The 18814-nt window shown below is 35.9% G+C and overlaps 1 protein-coding gene across 1 annotated transcript; it reads right to left on the minus strand.

The window, feature by feature from the left end:
• Window positions 1-3595: 3595 nt before the first annotated feature.
• LOC149425840 (uncharacterized) lies at window positions 3596-5039 on the minus strand. Its single transcript, XM_089644948.1, has 2 exons — window positions 5009-5039; window positions 3596-4392 (listed from the first exon to the last, which is right to left on the minus strand). The coding sequence occupies exons 1-2, from the start codon at window positions 5018-5020 to the stop codon at window positions 3661-3663; spliced, it is 744 nt and encodes a 247-aa protein (XP_089501074.1). The 5' UTR covers window positions 5021-5039; the 3' UTR covers window positions 3596-3660.
• Between the last annotated feature and the right edge of the window lie 13775 nt (window positions 5040-18814).

Below are 18814 nucleotides of genomic sequence, written 5' to 3' on the forward strand. Positions count from 1 at the left end.
GAAATGTCCATCTCGTGCACGAACCCACTGGTTTCGCACAATAGGATAAGACCACAGCCACTGTTCCCTTATGATGGGCCTTAAAGAGTCGCGATGTGTGAATGCGGTGCGGTGCAGACCACCGAACATGTAGTCAAAGAATGCCCGCTGCATTCATTCCTCTGCGGGATTCATGAGGTCCACAGGGTGACGCCAGAGGACCTGGACTGGCTCACTGACCTAGATGTTACCTTTTGACCCTCCACCATACCAAAGGAGAATTTATATATCAAATGCTCACAGCAAATGTAATTGAAGAACCAACTATAATGTAATATAAATCACAGACCTACTTGTCTTCACAATTTATTAGGAAATAATTAGAAAATAATAATATGTTCACACATTTGTTTATTAAAACACTAAAAATATATACAAATCAACCACGATGGTAAAATAATATAAGTATATTTTAATATATGTATTATAATGGAGAGTCACGTGGATTTGATTTGTACAAATCTACAGTTTTATTCCAAGGTTGATGAAATTTTGCACACATGACCTTCAAAACAATGAGAAAGGCACTGTTTACGGGAGCGATGATGATACTTGTTGATGAATATTGCGTACTTGTGGTTCAAAATGGGAGGAAAATTACTGCTTACAAAAAAAAACTGCTCGTGCGATTCCGGGGACTTAAGCTAGCTATAAATAATATTCTTTGCATGACAGAGTAGACGTAAGTAATTAATTTTAACTTAATTCTGATCTAATGCATTCTTAATCGCTACTGCGCGTGGCGTATCCATTTTTATGTATTTGATATTATAAAGAAAAATGCCCCAGAATTTTTGGTTTATGCAACAATAATAAAAACGAATCCAAAAAATATCCAGCGTTTCCCGTTAGAATTCAGAAACCTAATTTTTAACAGATTTATTTTTGTTTCTTTCAAAGCGCATTTAATTTTGTTAATTTCCATCTAAACAATAATGTTGGAATATAATTTGGGCTGGAAAGGCAAGCCTAATCAGACCAACAAACGAGGATTTCTTGCTCCAAGGTTATATTTGTTAGTTAAACAATACAATAACTTCTGTCAAACTAAATTTAACCAGTAGGATTTCTATGATTGATGATATTATTTACTTACGTAATTCACGCAAGGTCGATCGGAGATTTTTTAGAGAAGATAATTCTTTTTCTGCATCTATAATGTCTTTACAAATCACGAATTAACCTAGATGGGTAAATGCTTCCTTAGTACAAATGTCGGTAGCAACCCGGGCAACATCAATTTCTTGCAATTTATGTACAATTGTGAATGCAGACAGTCTGCATGGAAATCAAGAAAGAAAATAAAGAAAAATCTTTTGATGAGACAAAGCACTCTAGCGAACGAAAAAAATTGTCAGCGCAGAATTTTCCAGAAACCATCGCTTAAAATGAATAGCTACCCACCTAGTTCCTTTACTTCGATTTTGACCTTGACTAAAAACTCTGGGTAACTCTGGTACTCGTACACACAAGGACACAGTCATAAAATATTGGTGTTTAATTATGCTGGTACGTTGTACGTACCTACTTGCAACAATTTTTCGATTATGCATTTTGTTTGACAGATGAGTTATGCAGTTTATTTGACAGATGACGTAGTTTTCCAGCACGCGATGCCCTATTCCGTTTGGCTGATTTGCGTCCATATATTGAACATGGTTTAAAAAAGCAACAAATAAATTAACAATCTCTGCAAAGATGCTTTGCTGAAATATCTACATAATCAAATCAACATACAAAACTACCGTGCGGATCGAACGTAACAAAAAGATCCCATAAATCCAAGACAATACCTTTCTTTACCCGATTTGAGCCGGTGATGAAATTTAACACATTATTTAAGTAATTATTTTAATTTACTGTGGAAAATATATAGGAAAGACATTACTGTACCCAAGTCTGCATTTTGTCAGTAAAATTTTTACAAAATTATCTACCTACATAAATCGACTTGACTGCGTACATGGTCAGAAAACAAAAAAGCGTGCATTCCTTTTTAAAATTATTTCAACATTGAAACATGAGAATATTTTAAAAATAGATCCAGTATTGCCGAAAAATGCGATATCGCTCTATATTTTAAGAGAATAATAAAATTAAGGTACATATGACCGGCTGGTGGCTGAGTTGACATCGCGTTTGGTTGCCACCCAGGCGTAGTGTGTTCAATTCCTCGGCTGGCTAAGTCCTCCATCACAACACAAGCAACATTTTCCGCTTACCGTGGTGGTAGTAGGAGATTTTCAAATATTGTCAGGTTATCCGTAACCCGGGAATATTTGTCTTTCTTTTTAAAAAAAAAATCCACAAATAACCAACGGGCCAAGAGATATTCGTAAAAAATATTAATTTAGGCCTTGACAGCAAAGGATGGAGGCTGTATTCTAATTCTAAACTATGGTTAGTACCATTTCAGAAGTTGGTACTTGGTTTGCATCATATTCTAATATTAGTTATCGCTCGTTCGTAAGAATATTGGCATATTCTTTATTACCCGTGTCTAGTTTATGTTACAAATACATGTTCATATGCGCTGACTGGTGGTGATTAGTCCGTAGGTATCAAACATCATACACCTGTAATTAAAGATTCTTTCAACATGGTGCTAGCTAGCAATAACACTAACAATATTACAACTGTAATATATTAACGATCATCTTAAAATTGTATACTTTACATTACCCCGGAAAAAACCTTAATTAATACTTTAACTAAGAGTAGATACTGCTTGCATCATAACTACCCGAAGCTGGTGGGATTATGGCAACCCCATTTGGTGAATGTTGTCTCCTGCTAGCTGACCTTCTTCAGAACTTCAAAGTTGAAATTTTAGCCTTCACACAGTAAAAGATATCTATAAATAAAGAGAACACGACATTTTTTCGCTTGTGCGTAACTTTTAACCATAGAATAGAAGAACACAAATATACCTTGTAGACATGTTTCGTGATCCAATGGATTTAAACTTACAATACAAAATCTTGTTTACGAAAATCAAATGTGATGGAGATCTATATAGCTGTACTGAGCTAAATGGATCATTTGTTTTCATTCAAATGAAGGCACTTCTGGTTTTTTTCTTTATTCTATGCTTTGAGCAACCAAACTGTTCATGATTCATGTTCATTCCTGTTGTTAAATAATATTTGTTTTAGTAAAAATATAATCAAGAACGAATTAAAGGTGCACAATGCAAGAAATTACTTTTGACGGACATGTGTACTTATCAAATAGAGTAGGTTTATAAGTAAGACATTACATTTATAAACCCAATTCATTCATTTATCGAATCACCCAATTATAGAAACCATTATAATATATTACGATTAGATTGCAAGTTAATGTAGGTTTCATATTTGTACGAGCATTCCTCTAGTGCCAATGCAGCGTTGTTGCTTCATGAGTGATTATTTATTTCCTTTTCTGAAATAAGATCTAGCAGAATGTACTCTAGTTACGTGCACGCGGGCTCTGAGAAACACGAATATGATACGATACACGGTTCTAATCGTGTGGGGAAAGGTGTGGCAAAATGATAAGGTTTAAGTGAGCAGAAAATAATTTATTTACAGATTAAATACTAGTAACTAAGCGAATAGTTTAGCAATCATTAAATAAGGTTTAATGATGGTAGTGGGATTGGGCGGGGGCGACATGGGCGACCTGGGTGTAGGCAGGGGCGGCATGAGCGTAGACGGGGGCGACATGAGCGACCTGGGCATAAGCAGGGGCGGCATGAGCGTATACAGGGGCGGCATGAGCGTAAGCAGGGGCGGCATGAGCGTAGACTGGGGCGGCATGAGCGTAAGCAGGGGCGGCATGAGCGTAAACGGGGGCGGCGATGATCTTCTTGACGGCAACGGGGTGCTGTCCGGGCTCCTTGTGGACGACGGCATTGAAACCGTGGTGGTCATCAGCGGTGTATTCTACAACACGACGGCTTCCGTCAGCCTCGATCAGGGAGTAGGATCCCTGGACGGCATCTCCGTGACGAACTTCCTTCTGGCTCTTGATATCACCGGTGTGCTCATCATGGACGGAATATTCGAAGTTGTATTCAGCGGGTGCGTATTGCTCCTCCTGGGCATAGTGGACCTTGTGGACCTGGGGGGCAGAGTAGTGAACTTGGGGGGCGGCGTATTGGATCTGGGGAGCAGCGTAGTGCTGGACCTGGGGGGCGGAGTAGTGGACCTGGGGGGCAGCGTAGTGCTGTACCTGGGGAGCAGCATAGTGCTGAACCTGGGGGGCATAGTGCACCTGGGGAGCGGCGTAGTGAGCCACGGGGGAGGCGTAGGCCACAGGAGCGATTACCCCAGCGTTGGCAACAGCCAACACGCAGGCGAATACAAATACCTACAAATCAAAATAAATAGATTAAAGATTTTCTTTAGTTTAATTTAAGAATGAATTGGTTTTTTTAATACCTAAATCGATCAACATCATTATTTCAAATTTAGCAAATTTTTATCGAGTATTGATGCATCACGTATTGTGAGAATTTAAAAAAATATTTTTATTGTACAAAAGGAGTAGATATATAGTTAAAACAAAATTTGCATAAATTATTTTCAGTTATACAATTCGAACATTTCTATTGCTAAACAAAGAAATATATAAATAAAATGAAAAAATTAAAACTCGACAGAATTTTCGTGATTAGTTTTTGTTTGTTTAATTACTGTCTCAATATAGGATCTATCATCTTACTGGGATGTCATTAATGAAATGTGAAAATCGTAACGTTGAACCAAAAATGTTTTTTACCACTTTCTAAAATCTTATCTAATATTAATCTGCACTGCTGCTATGCAAAAAAAGACTGCATTGCCACTTCAGAGTAATCAAATTTATTTTATTTGTGTTTAAAGATTTTATAATAAATAATAATATTTTTTTGCCAAAATTTGAAAATACTCAAAATTTACGAAAACATCTTATAGTTATCATTATTTTCATTCGTTGAACTTACCTTGAATGCCATTTCGTCTGATTTACTAAATGTCCAGAAGTAAACTGTGACATCCACTTTTCGCCACACGCTTATATACTCGATCCAGTTTGCGGGTCCCCTCCCTAAATAAGCAGGCACCTGAATATGTACCTACCTCCATAGGATGTTAGTATTGCAACACATTTACATATTTACACATTTTTACTACCTTGGTTTACAAAAACATACCGTATCATTCCACATAGCGTGATATAAAAATAATAATGGTACCCTACTTTGTCATTCATTCAAGCCCCGGGGTTCGAAAGGGCCTTGAACGTCCGGCCAGATAATGCCTTATTCTCGAGGTGATATTCATGTTTTCACGTTTTATTAATCGTATTATTCGGTCAATGGATTATGGGTATGGTTACCGCCTCTTCGGGAGCCATTTATTGATTAACCAATACCTCTGCCATAGATCACTCCAAGTGGCCCGCTACAGCAGTGACTTAGATTATGCCCGGGTTCATGTGGTGAAATTTATCCGGGTGTTGGTGACCGATGCGTCTGCCTACCAACTACGTGGCAGGCTAGAACACCAGAGACTGGTTGTGGGAGACCTTTCGACTCTCCTGCACGACTCTCTCGGAACATCGCCTTGCACTGCAGTTGGAAGGATAGATCCATTTGCCCTGAGAGGAACTATTTTCCTCTTGGGACCTCTTGTATCGACAAAATGTAGGTACGTAGGTGTAGGTATAATTCATTCGATAACGTGATGTTTTCGTGAAAATGAGCATTTTTGGGTTACGTAATGCAATACCCTTTATGGTTTTTTTTTTCTCAATATAGTCAGTTGGAACAATAGGTTATATTTATTTATTTATTAATTTTTTTTTAAACATGACATATTACATATTACAGTGATCTTTGGCTGTCCAACTAGGAGATTACCTGTTTTAGGACAGTCAGAAATAGGCATATTTATTAAAAGCGATTCATGTTTAGTCTAGTGTATTGACTTTTACTTAGTTATTGCACTTTATAAATAATATGAAAAGTTTTCTTGGTTGATATAAGAAGTTGCTAACTTATGTAAAAAGTAATTTATAATAAAGGAATAATAGATAAATACATAAGTTTTCTTTTTCAATTTCAACAACCGATAGCTATGTGTTTTATTATGGAGCAATATAATACGATTAGCTACCGGAATTATATTTACAAACTTCATTCAAAGTTCAGAATTTAAACATTGCTTGAAATGGCTTTTTCCGTGTTTGATGACCGGATTTAAATAGTTAGATACTTTCCCACCTCTCTCCTCCCCCCCCCCCCCCTCCCCCCACTACCTTCAGCCTCACAACATAAACCAATTGGGAATGCCATAGTCTGACTGCCTCCAGACGATTGGGAGCTGTTGAGACTGTTGTGCGGTTTCACATTAAAAATAAATTAGAAAAAGGCCTTTCATATTCGTTACCTTCAGATCATCTTAAAAATAGTACAGTTATAGAGAAACTTTTTTACAAATGAATTATTTATTAATTAATTTATTATTAATTAGTACATTCACTTTTTAAAAAATACTCTATTTGAAACAGGCAACAATAACAAACAATACTGAATTTCTCAAAAAATTTAAGAAATTCCTTCATTCATTAATTTGACAAAAATACCTTTTTTTCATATGTTTCTATTTTTCACTCTTCAAGGATGTTCTAGGCCATCATTATAAATTATTGAAACAGGAAAATGAATTTGAGTAATTGATTTGGTTCAAATGGGAAAATTTCAAAATTATATGGGAGATTGAGAGTCAAATTCACTTAAAAGAATTTGAAATTTGACTCTCAATCTTCCATATAATTTTTGGAAGATTGAGTGAATTTGACTCTCAATCTTCCAAAAATTATATGGAAGATTGAGAGTCAAATTCACTTAAAAGAGACTCACAGCGTAATTTGTGATGCAATTTTAACAAATAAATAATTTCTAAATTAGAAATGATTACTTTACTAAAAAAATATGTTTAAAAATTCTAACTGATACACGCACACGCGCAATTTTTAAATAAATTTAATAAACTTGTTTGCTAACTTACAATTTGCGAAATAGGCGTCGTAAATGGGCGTTGTTGTTTGGATCTTTCCAATTTACGCAAGTGCCATTATTTGTCATTGGGTGCCTGAGGTTTTCCCACAACTGACATTGTGACACTCTCACTGTTACAAGTCACATAACTAAATCTCGTACCATATCAACCTTGCTACGAGTATATTTCTTTCCAAGGTAAAATTGCCTTAACACGCATGTATTTTATTTACCTATAAATTCACTGCACTCAACGTATAAGAAAGAGAATAAACTAATTCATTCTACGTATTGAAAAATAAAAGAGATAGTGTGATATGGCGAGCCTTGTAATTTGAACACTGTGTGCGATTATTTTTGCTCCAATTTCGGGCGACGGCAAATTTAATTTATATAAAAACTGATGTAAGAAAAGGTATTGCATTAACAAGGTATGTCGAGTGACACGCCTCTCGTATAGGGCGAATTTCTGTTGTATGAGATATATAAGTAATTCCTCATAATATTTTCAAGGGGTTTCGAGATAGCGTGCTAAATTTATTTCAATTTATCTAAAAAATATATCTCTAAATAGTATAAAATAAAGTCGGCTGTTTGTGCGCTTAGTTCTTATAAACTAAGCAACGGATTTTGATACGAATTTCACTATCATTTATAAAATTTCTTCCGGAAGATTTCTACATATATTTATAAAAAGTAGTGAAAAGTCGAATAACGGCGAAAACACTAGCAGATTTCTTAGAATGTCGGAATAATGAAAATAAGCTTCTGGTCATTGATGTGTTATTATATTTAGAAGGGACATGAAGCGAATAAATATGTTCCACTTTTGTACGTCCAATAAGTCCGATTTCACCATCAACGCTCCCAACGCTCTAACGCCGAATGACCGGAAACTACAAAATCCGTTCTAGATGCATTATGCGTGTGCATCGATCATCAAGTGGAACACAAATTAAGAAGATTATGCATTTGTCAAAAGCTGTAAGTCGCAATAGCGCCTCTAATTGTATCTATAGCTCAATGCTTCTGGTGATTATTTAGTTATTTATATATATTATATATAAATATATATATATATCAATAACTAAATAATATATAACTATATATCAAGTCCGCATCCCTGCATTATAGAGTAATGGACTTCTAGCCGTAAACAGCAATACTGCAATTTAAATATTTTAATATTTCTACAGCGACCTTAATGTGATTTTTGATGAAAAAATCATACAAATATTATTATTATAAGACATCGTGCATATTATAGTCCCGATTCTGTGTATGCACAACAAACGACAAGATACAAACAGCGCGAGCGAGTCTAAATACACATACATTCTCAAATACTGTAAAATGCGTAAAACACACCTATACAAGCAATACTGTGGGATGGAGGCGATTTGTAAATCGCTTCCCATATGCTAGAACGTACGTTCTTGCCACGCATGCGCACTGAGTCCCGCAAGCCAATACCTTCGTCAACTTCATACGACATTAATGACAGCATCCAACGTACAAAAACCGTATTTAATGCTCATATGTATAATGCACAGAATCGTATACTCCATTACTAATTCATTGGATTGTATGCGCGCGCTGCTTTGACAGTTTGCTTTGAGCTTGAATACTGAAGTCGAATTCTTATTTTTTTCTTTAATATTATTAACCTACGATTTACTTTTGAATCATAATTTAAATAAATAAAAATTAATCCCCAAAATAAGATGGATACTTCACCAACGTGTTCTAAATGATACTAGTGAATTGTGTGGTTGTATAATTGAATCATTAATGCGAAAAAGTTTGTGTCTCGGCTATTTGCGGAAAAAAAACTTATTCTGGATACTGTAAATATTGAGTTATAGAGCTTAATTTATTTATGAAGATTTTTAGACGGTACCTAATTGTATCTTGTTCGTGGGCTGGCGTCTAGATGTGCATATTTGATATCCAGTACGTAGTAAGTACGATCTGTTTTCAAAATGTAAAAGTTAGGTGGTTTAATTAGGAGTCTTAGAACAGTGTTTCTCAACGTTAAGCGCACGCCCTACCGAGAAGCAATTTGAATTTTGTGGGGGGAAATGCACAAATATTTTTTTTTTGTCGAAAATAAAATTTATTTATTTTGCAACCTTGACTTTCCGAGAAAAAGATGGTAACACTAACGCAAATGTCAACAAGATGCGTATCGAGGTTAAAGATAATTCGAATATGTGTTGGCTGTCGAGTTGCGATGAATAATAAATTATCTATATTTTATGTTTTTTGTTCGACTTTTCGATAATTATTTGTGTCTATTAAAAAATGCTTAGATCGTCAGGGGCCATCGTTTTGATATATATTTTTTAAATATTTCACGACGATACATGCATTTTGTGATTTGACCTGAAATGTTAAAAATTTTCTCCTGCGGCGCATTTTTTCGGTTTGAGTTTAATCTATTTTATTTAATCCAGCCCCCCCCCCCCCTCCGCTCTCCTCACCCTCCCTCATGACGCAAAAAACAAAAAGAGAAAGGTTTAGAAACACTGCCTTAGAGTTTTCGATCCCACGAGGAACAAAAATATTTTTTTTTTATTGGTGCCCTTTTTTACTCATTTAAAGTACGCTCTAGCGTGTTTAAATCGCACTTTATGGAACGCGCGTTTTTTTAAAGTTACCATGGCAACATCAACAAATCAACAAAATGTGAAGTCTAAATGTCAACTTTTAACTATAAATCTGACAGGAATATTTTAAACGTCAAATAGGTATTTTATTTTTCAGGTATTAACCGCGATTATGCTTTGGTATTTAAATTATGAATGTTAGAACTCATTTTACAACCCACAATAACTAGTAAAAACTGTGATGTCAACTATTAATCTTATGTGACAGATTGCAAATTAATGTTTGTGTTTTTCATTTCCATGACAACAAGATATTGTGATGTCACATCACGAATTCATGAATAGTTCCTATTTCCAAATTTTTAATAATAATATCAATATTTATGTTTTCAAAGTGTACCAAGAAAAAAAAAAGCGTAAAGTATTCGTGGATAACTGGTCTTTAAAACACTTGCTTTATTTCGAGCACTCGGCTACGCCGTCGTGCTCGAAAAATCGCGCGTGTTTTAAAGACCTGTTTATCCACTTATACTTTAATATACTAATTTTCAAGTATTTTATTGGGAATAATTACTAAACGCATATAGATTCTACGACAACAGTTCCTGCCAAGGAACAATAAAATATTTACATGAAAGATATATCGCCTGGTTTTTAACAACGGATTTGTTTAAAAGCAAAATTATACTTTTTATTTATATCGTTGTTAATTTTTAAAAGCTCAATTTCGTGCCTAAGTTCACACATTTCGAAAGAAAAATATATTTTTCGCTCATTATCAGGTAAGGAAATTTAATAAAGCTCTTCCTTTATTCTTATATTTGATAAATAATACATTTAAAAATACTTTTAAAAGACGTCGTAGGTGGGTATTACCAATAATTTAAACCTTTTCAGTTTGTTTTAAAATGCCATAAAAGAAATGTTATGATTCCGTAAACACCATTAAGCATAATAAAAGGCACATTTTCGAATAGACATCTGATGATAATAATATGGGGTTTGTTGATTTATAACAGGTCTCCTCCATTCTCTATTCCATAATACTAATAGCACGCCGAAACCATTGGGACATCTGCCTCTCTTTGTGAATTTTGTTTTCCATTTATCGATGTTTTCCAAAAATCGTTTCGCCGAAAGGGTTCCAAATTGATATATTTAACTCAAATAATAATAATGTTTGGTTAAACTAGTATTGACACGTTGTAGGGGTTAACACATTGGTCGAGAACCAATGGTAAAATAATCATGCGAGAAAAGTTAACGTATCTACCGATTTGTATAAAAACAAGAATAAAACTGTGTCTCACCATGATTGCGAAAGTCAAATGGGATGCAGATCCCGTGGTAATTGAATCATTTGTTTCAATTCAAATTTGTATGGAAGGCACTTCTTGTTTTCTTCCTTATTCTACACATGTACATTTGTACACACATGCATACTTTTATGTGGATACCGCACAAGAGTTGCAACTACTCCCAGTTGCAACTCTTGTTGTTGTTTGGAGCCAGTAAGACCATAGCATCCCCAATTGCGGTATGTCGGGAGGTTCTAGGTAGTAGGGAGGGGAAGGAGATGGAGAAGAGAAATATAGGTAAGTACCTGGCTATTCAGATCTGGTTACCAAGCCATTTCAAGAAACGTTTCCATTCGGAATAGTTGTCTTACACCAGGGCGATGCTGAGAGTATGCGTTGCAAATATACTGTATATTATTTTTAAATTAATAATTTGTGAAATAACACAAATTAATCAATAAAATTTTCTTGTGCATACCGGAATTTGAACCCGCTATCTCCGGATTGCTAGTCGAGACCATCGTATATATTATATACACATAATTTAATGTACCTAACGTTTAATTTTCTTTTAAAGGTTTTAGTTAGGACGCATTATAAAATATATATGGGTAAGTACGGTGATTGTTCGAAAGTGTTAATCGTGCGTGGAAGAAGTAGTCACATAGCACCACAATCGAAGGTACATACCCAGTGGCATTATTGACGTTGTTGTAGCCGAAAAAGTTTTTTTTTAATATTTGGTTCTTTGTTTGAAGATTTACAGGAAATTTCAGTTTGGCAGTGCGCTGCACCTATTTCTTAAGAATCTTCATACAAAAACCGAATTTTCGAAAATAAAAAATGACGACTAATCTTCAGATTCCTACTGGAAGTGAATTGTGGGAGACTTCAATGATTATAAACGATTCGTCAATATTGCAAGGTTGTTTATTTACGATAATAATTTACAATAATAATACTTATTATAATACAATAATTTACATAATTGTACTTATTATTGCCGGACTGACGTCATTTTATATTGAGAAGGCTGCCCACTCAAACCGCTTACCTACGGTCGGCTAGGTTCGGGAACTCGTCGGAACCATTCGGATTGGCGCAGGGATTTGCCACATATGGCCGATCGAGCCACGACTCTTATTTTGGACTTAAAAATTAAGCCTATCCGGGCGAGCCACGCCGAGCTCACTCACCTCTGAGTTTCCTCACACATAAAGAATTATGGCTCGTTAGCTCCGTCGTGTGTCCAGTTTTAGAATTAATTTTCAAAACAGGATAACTACCAATATAAAATATTTAACCCTAGATAAACTAATCGCTCGTCGAGGCGACGACGCGCTACTCGGGGAAATTCAAAATCACCTCCTTCCCCCCCCCCCCCCCCCCCCCCCCTCCCCGACCTTGACTCTTTCGTTACCTTCCTAATTTGAGTAAACAGTGCAGCACGTGACGCGATTGCGGCCACACGCATACTAGGACGTGCCCTATGACCATCTCATCGTCCGCTGGACAAATGTTTAGTTATAACAAAAAAAAAATATTTTTAAATTACGTACATTCATATATTCTTATATTTATTGTTAATGTTGGCGAATCTTCTACAATAAAAGCTCCAGTTCCATCTACGTCAAACGTGCCAAAAATTTGCTACCTGTGTCCATCCAAGACCCGGAGGATGACCAAACACCGTTGCACCAGATGTAGAAAGGCTATTTGTGGTCCACATAATGTTGACATGTGTGGTCACTGTGTAGACTGATATTTTGATATTAATTTGTTCATTATAAACCTTAATTTTGTGCTATGTATCAAGTTCCTATCTTAATTAAATATTTTGATTTATTTCTAGTGTTTTATTGCGTATTCCACTCGACGAAAGTGTAGTTACAATGAAACAATGAAAACAGTTTAGTTATCTAGGGTTAAAAATAACATCATGGAAACTATTAAAAATTGGCAACATTTGTAATTAACAATATTCACTTGTTGCCCACCCCATTTGATCCAAAAACCACCGTAATGCATGTCATTTCACCACCGTCCCCCAACAATAGTGTTGGCCCGTCACGCTCTATGACCGTCACCGCCATCTATTGTCGCGCGGTGAACTATCCACTACCCTACTGGTACACGGCCGATTACTACTTCTATACAAAAGTCTAAATTACAAAGCGCGTGTATTGCTTACTACTTTTTTATGGGGGTTGTTATTTTAGAATTTTTTTTGCAATCAATAGAGATGATTCAGGATAATAGATTAAGGATTTTAAAAAAAGTTTTATTGCAGAATTTTTAAATGGGTGTCACAGAAGAAAATTATGTATGAGATCTAAAAATAAGTACAAACATTGTAATGAAAAATTCAAATAGAAACAAAAATATCTTTTTACCGGCCTCCGTGGTCGAGGATAAGGCTATCGACTAGCAAGAAGGCCGTGGGTTCCAATCCCGGCGCAAGTTATTTATTTGATTAATTACACAATTTATTCATATAATACTTTCGGCTCTTTGCAGAGTGGAAGATACTCTAAGTATCTCCCTGGTGTGGGACCACCAATCATCATTGAAACGTTGCTTGAAGTGACTTCAGCCGTGTTTGTTGACCAGATATAAATAGCCAGGTACTCCCCCACTTTCCTCTTCCCCATCTCATTCCCCTCCCCACTACCCTTCAGCCTCACAACATACTCCAGTTGTGGATGCCATAGTCTCACTGGCTCCAGGCGGTTGGGAGCAGTTAGAACTCTTGTGCGGTATTCACAATGAAAAAAAAACAAACAAATAAAATCGCACCCAGTTTTTTCGTGGCTTGCAACCTTCAGGTTATTGAATTAAAAAGTATAAATATGTATTAATTTATTAAAAAATATTTCACCGTCCTTTACAAACATAATGTTATTACATATCGAAAAAATCAAAGCGAAATGAATAACAATCAATTGTCGTCAAACCTATCGGTAGATCAACAAAGCTCTCGTTTTAAATGGCTTAACGATTTTACTCATAGATGTCGCTAACGTTTCGAAAAAGCTTTTCCAATCGTAAAGATAAATAATTCATGGCTTAATTGTTTAAAACAACACAACACAGGTTCAGTTATTTAGGTGTATTTTCACGATACCGTGTAGGTACCTACAATGTAATAAATAAAGTTTGTTTAATGTAGGTACCTACCTACTCAAGTAATTCCAAAAATAGCTCCATAATGTATGCAAATTTATTAACACAGATTTTGAACTAGTAAAAAACATAATATTCAAGCTGTAAATTTTTGAAATGCATTCTCAAAGTTTCAGATCCAGTCGATTAACCCCGTCATGTGAACCAGAGCGGCAGGGCGGACAATGGGCGGTGATGAGCAGGCGCCATGGGCGGGGGCGGAGCGGTGTAACGGCAACAGATCGCAGCATCCATATCTCTGGAATTATGCTGAATACCTTGCAGCTAAAAGACACACCGCACGTCATAACTAATACTAGGTGTTTGAAGCTAAACCGCTACCAACTGAAACCTCAGATTGTCTACAGGTAGTTCATTATGGATATTTATTTATTTTATTTTTTATTTAGTAAAAGATTATACATTTATATACATTATTTAAGAAATATTTTGACTGCCTAGCTAGGAGGATTCCCGTTTTAGGACAGTCAAATTAGGATGAGTATTAACATTTTGATAAGTTGTTTGATAAGTATAGTATTAAAATAATAATGAAATAATAGCTATATGTACTATTAACTGGTGCCTTAGCCTACTAACATATTTTTTATAAATATGAATAACAAAGAGAAGAAATAGAATAAAATAAAATATCCAACTAAACATAAGATTAACTGGTGCTTGGGTAGCATTCTAATTTAAAAGTATCTACTAGGTAGGTACATATTATATACACATAATGATAAAGATTAGAACATAAAGGTATATTTTACATGGTTTTTTGTTGGAGTTTTTGTTGTTGTTTTTGGTTTGTGTTTGATTTCATTTTTTGTGTAGTAAAAGTTCACTCTCCTTTCTACCTAATTGATGAAACCAATTAGTGGTCAATTTATGAAGAATAGCTGTGTTTTCCTTTTTCCAAGCATCAGGCATGAAGTTGTATAGTTTTGGACCTAAGAATGAGAAGTGTCTTTGAGCGAGAGATGTTTTAGTTGTGAGTGGTACAATTGGATTTCTCCGTGAGTGGCGGGTGTCGTGAGAGTGGTTAATAGATGGGTAGACATACATTATATATTAACAACATTTAGGCCCAGTTGTTTCGTTGAAATTCATGTGCGATAAAGGCATCAAATCACCATTTAGCGCCATTTGGATTCTAGGTGCGCTTCAGCTTTCACAATCGTATCAACATGATAGTTGTCCTATTCCAATGATCAAAATTTGTTCAAGGGCTGAAATAGACCTAGAACCGGAATTTAAAGAGGACTTTTCAACTGTCAAAAAAACAAAATGGCACTGAATGGTCATTTGAAAACAATGTTATAATATTTGAATTCCTGTGAAACAACCCGTCCTTAGTATGTCACTGGGCCATATTGTTTTTGTTCTTGGCTCTTTTATTGTACATCACACGATTTTTCCTTAGTGGCATGAAGAAAGGATGGAAGGATATCTTCGCACAAAATTGTTGTTGCAATAAAGTTATTCCCACACTCGACATAACTACCGGTCAAACCAGGTAATTTTATTGATTAACTAAAAAGCACACGATTTTCAGACTATCGACATGACCCAACTCAAGCTTTGAAATCATTTTTTGTTTATCTGAAGAAACTTTCAATCAATTTCATTCTAAGTAAATCGGTCATTTGTAATTTAAAATAAAGTTCATCAAAATGCTTTTCTAAATCATATTATTTTTTTATTTCATTATATTTACTTGGCAAGTAGAGTAAAAACTACTATTTTAAATATGTATTTAGTTGCCTCTAAGTGAAAAAGAAAATCTTTTAATAACCTACTTTATAATAACACAAAGAATAAAAATTTCAAATATCAGTACAGATATTTGAAATACATTTGAATTAATCAGTATTTTGTCCCCCAATCTAAATTGAAATGTGTGTAAAAAGGGCCGCGCAGCCATTGCCTTGACGTTTTCATTTCAATGCATTTAGTCTACTTTCATTTTTCCTCCACCACTTCAATTTGACTTCATCTTTGGATTATAAAATATTTTTTATAGACTGGGAGGTACCTACCTACTTAATAACAAAAATGAAAAAGTTAGCAAAATACATCTTCCACAAGCAACGATTTACCCGGACAAACATTACCCCATGAACCCGGGTACCCCTGCTCAGTTACCAAACGTAGCGAACCACTTGGGGTAACCTATGGCAGAGGTATTGGTCATCCAATAAATGGTTCCCGGGGCGGCGGAAATATATCTTCCACTAGAAACAATTTACTTCCAATCATTTCTGACACATATTATTATCATGTAATCCCCTTTATTTTCAGTAGGTGCGTAAAAAACTGTTGGATGCACACAAATGTTATGAAAAATTCTCTATAACCTCATCAGTCATCATCATCAGTCAGGCAACGTTTCACTATATCACTAACAAGCTCCATGCACGTGGAATTATAATCACCACCTCCGGTCTGCCGGGGCTGCACTTCCGCTAGGGCACGTGCGCCGAGTACCTGCGGAGGATAGAAGGAAGAGGGATCTGAAACTGCCCACGTGGCAGATAAGGCCCGGGTAATCAGTGATGTTAATGAAGATGAGATATAAGGCGGTTAGAAGGTAGACATGGAGGATTACAAATATTAACAACTTCATTAAACATATTTGGTGTCACCTACCTTTGAGTATTATAATACGGTTTGATTGGTGTGTATATATGGGAATGAATGTACCTGTTTTGGGGCAGATATTCCCAATAAAATCATTGCTATTTCTATTTACCACATACGCAAGTCAGATTAACATTAAGGATACCTACTTACCTAACGATACGTAGGTACACCCAAACGAAAATATAGATCTGCAAATAATGAAAAGAAGCTCGATATTCCTACCTCAAAGTCTCAGATTATGGATGCAATTTCGTGAAATGAATTAATTTTCCAAGATTTTATGATTATCTAGGTACAGGAGCGGATCGGTTCGATTGATTTCAAGGCTTTTTGAAATTTTTGACAACCATTATTACCAGAGATGTGCTTTATTTCAAATAAATCCATTTCAAATGGAAATGCAAAATGGGTATTTTCCATTTTGCATTTTAAATGCTTTTCTCAATGCATTTTCCATTTTAAATGCTTTTTTGCAACATTATTCATACTATCTCCACTCATCTTTTTTTCATAAGCCCCAAATATCAGTCGGTCTTCAACAGAGGCGGATTTGCAGTCTTGGCCGCCCTAGGCCCCAGACCATGTAGCCGCCCCTTTCTCAGTACCCATCATATTGACCAGGAGTATCCAAACTTTTCAGTAAGTTCCTAGGGTCAAAACCGTTTTAATTTTCCTGCCATTATCATTCATGGTTCATGGGGTGAGATTTGTCCAGGTCTTGGCGGCGGATACGTCTGCCCACCTGCTGCGTGGCGGGACGGATCGAGAGAGACTGGGTGAGGGAGGCCTTTTGACCTTTCCAGCCGGACTATCTTGACCCATCGCATTGCACCGCAGTTGGAGGGATGTATTCACACTAATCCCCAGATTCCTACCCACCCCTCATACATTTTCCTTTTCAGAACTTCCCATCCTTCCCTCCCTTAAAAAGACCCTCCACACAGCATCACCTAAGATGACATAGGTCGTGAGGGAAAATATTTTCCTCAAAGCCTGAAAAGTATGGCGAGCGATATGCTGAAATACGCCATCCCACGCACATTATAGCTCTGTGTGTGAACACGCTATTATGCATAACAATACCTAACGCGGTTCAGTCTCTAGCGCAACTGAATCACGGTAGGGATTGGAAATACGCGAGCGGGCGAGTGACGGAGCATGATAGATGTGGCGAGGGCGGCTGCGGGGCGTGGGGGCGCGCTGTGTGCTGTGTGTGAACACGCTCTTGCATATCGCTATTTCGAACGTACAATATGTAGGTACTTAGGTAGTAATTTCTTGTTATCATCTGTGACTTTTTTGTCACGATTGGCCGCCCCTAATATCTGGCCGCCCTAGGCCCGGGCCTACATAGGCCTAAGGGCAAATCCGCCTCTGGTCTTCAACCTCGCTATGAGAGATAATTTACATTTGTCAAGTTGCTCCCTGGTAGGAGCCCTGGCAATTGAGTGATACCATTACAAAAAATACTTATTCAAATACTAAACAAGGGGCCATGACGCTGTAATATTAAATGTTAGATAGCAGTTTCTATGTTTTTACGTTGGCAACAATAGTCCCGGGCAATTTTTTTGTGGTTTCACAATCTGTAGTCGTAGTGTTTTTGGATTTGCCATCATGTAATATGTTTTTTCTACATTGATGTCCATTATTAAATGACAAAATTGTTTTAAAATTCTATAATTATTTCAATTGTTTAACCTGAGAAACCATTTTGCATTTTCAATGCATTTTGAAAATAGGTATTTTGCATTTTGCATTTGAAATGCTTTTCTAAAAACCATTTTGCATTTTGCATTTTCAAATGGAAAAATTTTGACCCATTTCCATTTTACATTTCAAATGGTTTTGGGTACCCATTTTGCACATCTCTGATTATTACTTATTTATTGTGTTTGTGTTTTGATTCGTAGAACTCCATTTATTCTTTTTTAAATTTAATTAAAATCAAATTTAATAATATAATTATTAAAAATTATTGTTTACTTGGAAATGGTTCCATGATAACTCAACACACCTTTAAAAATGATATA

This window comes from Hesperophylax consimilis, chromosome 2 (assembly GCF_061612785.1).
Source record: "Hesperophylax consimilis isolate HC1 chromosome 2, BYU_Hcon_1.0, whole genome shotgun sequence".
NCBI classification, from domain to species: domain Eukaryota; kingdom Metazoa; phylum Arthropoda; class Insecta; order Trichoptera; family Limnephilidae; genus Hesperophylax; species Hesperophylax consimilis.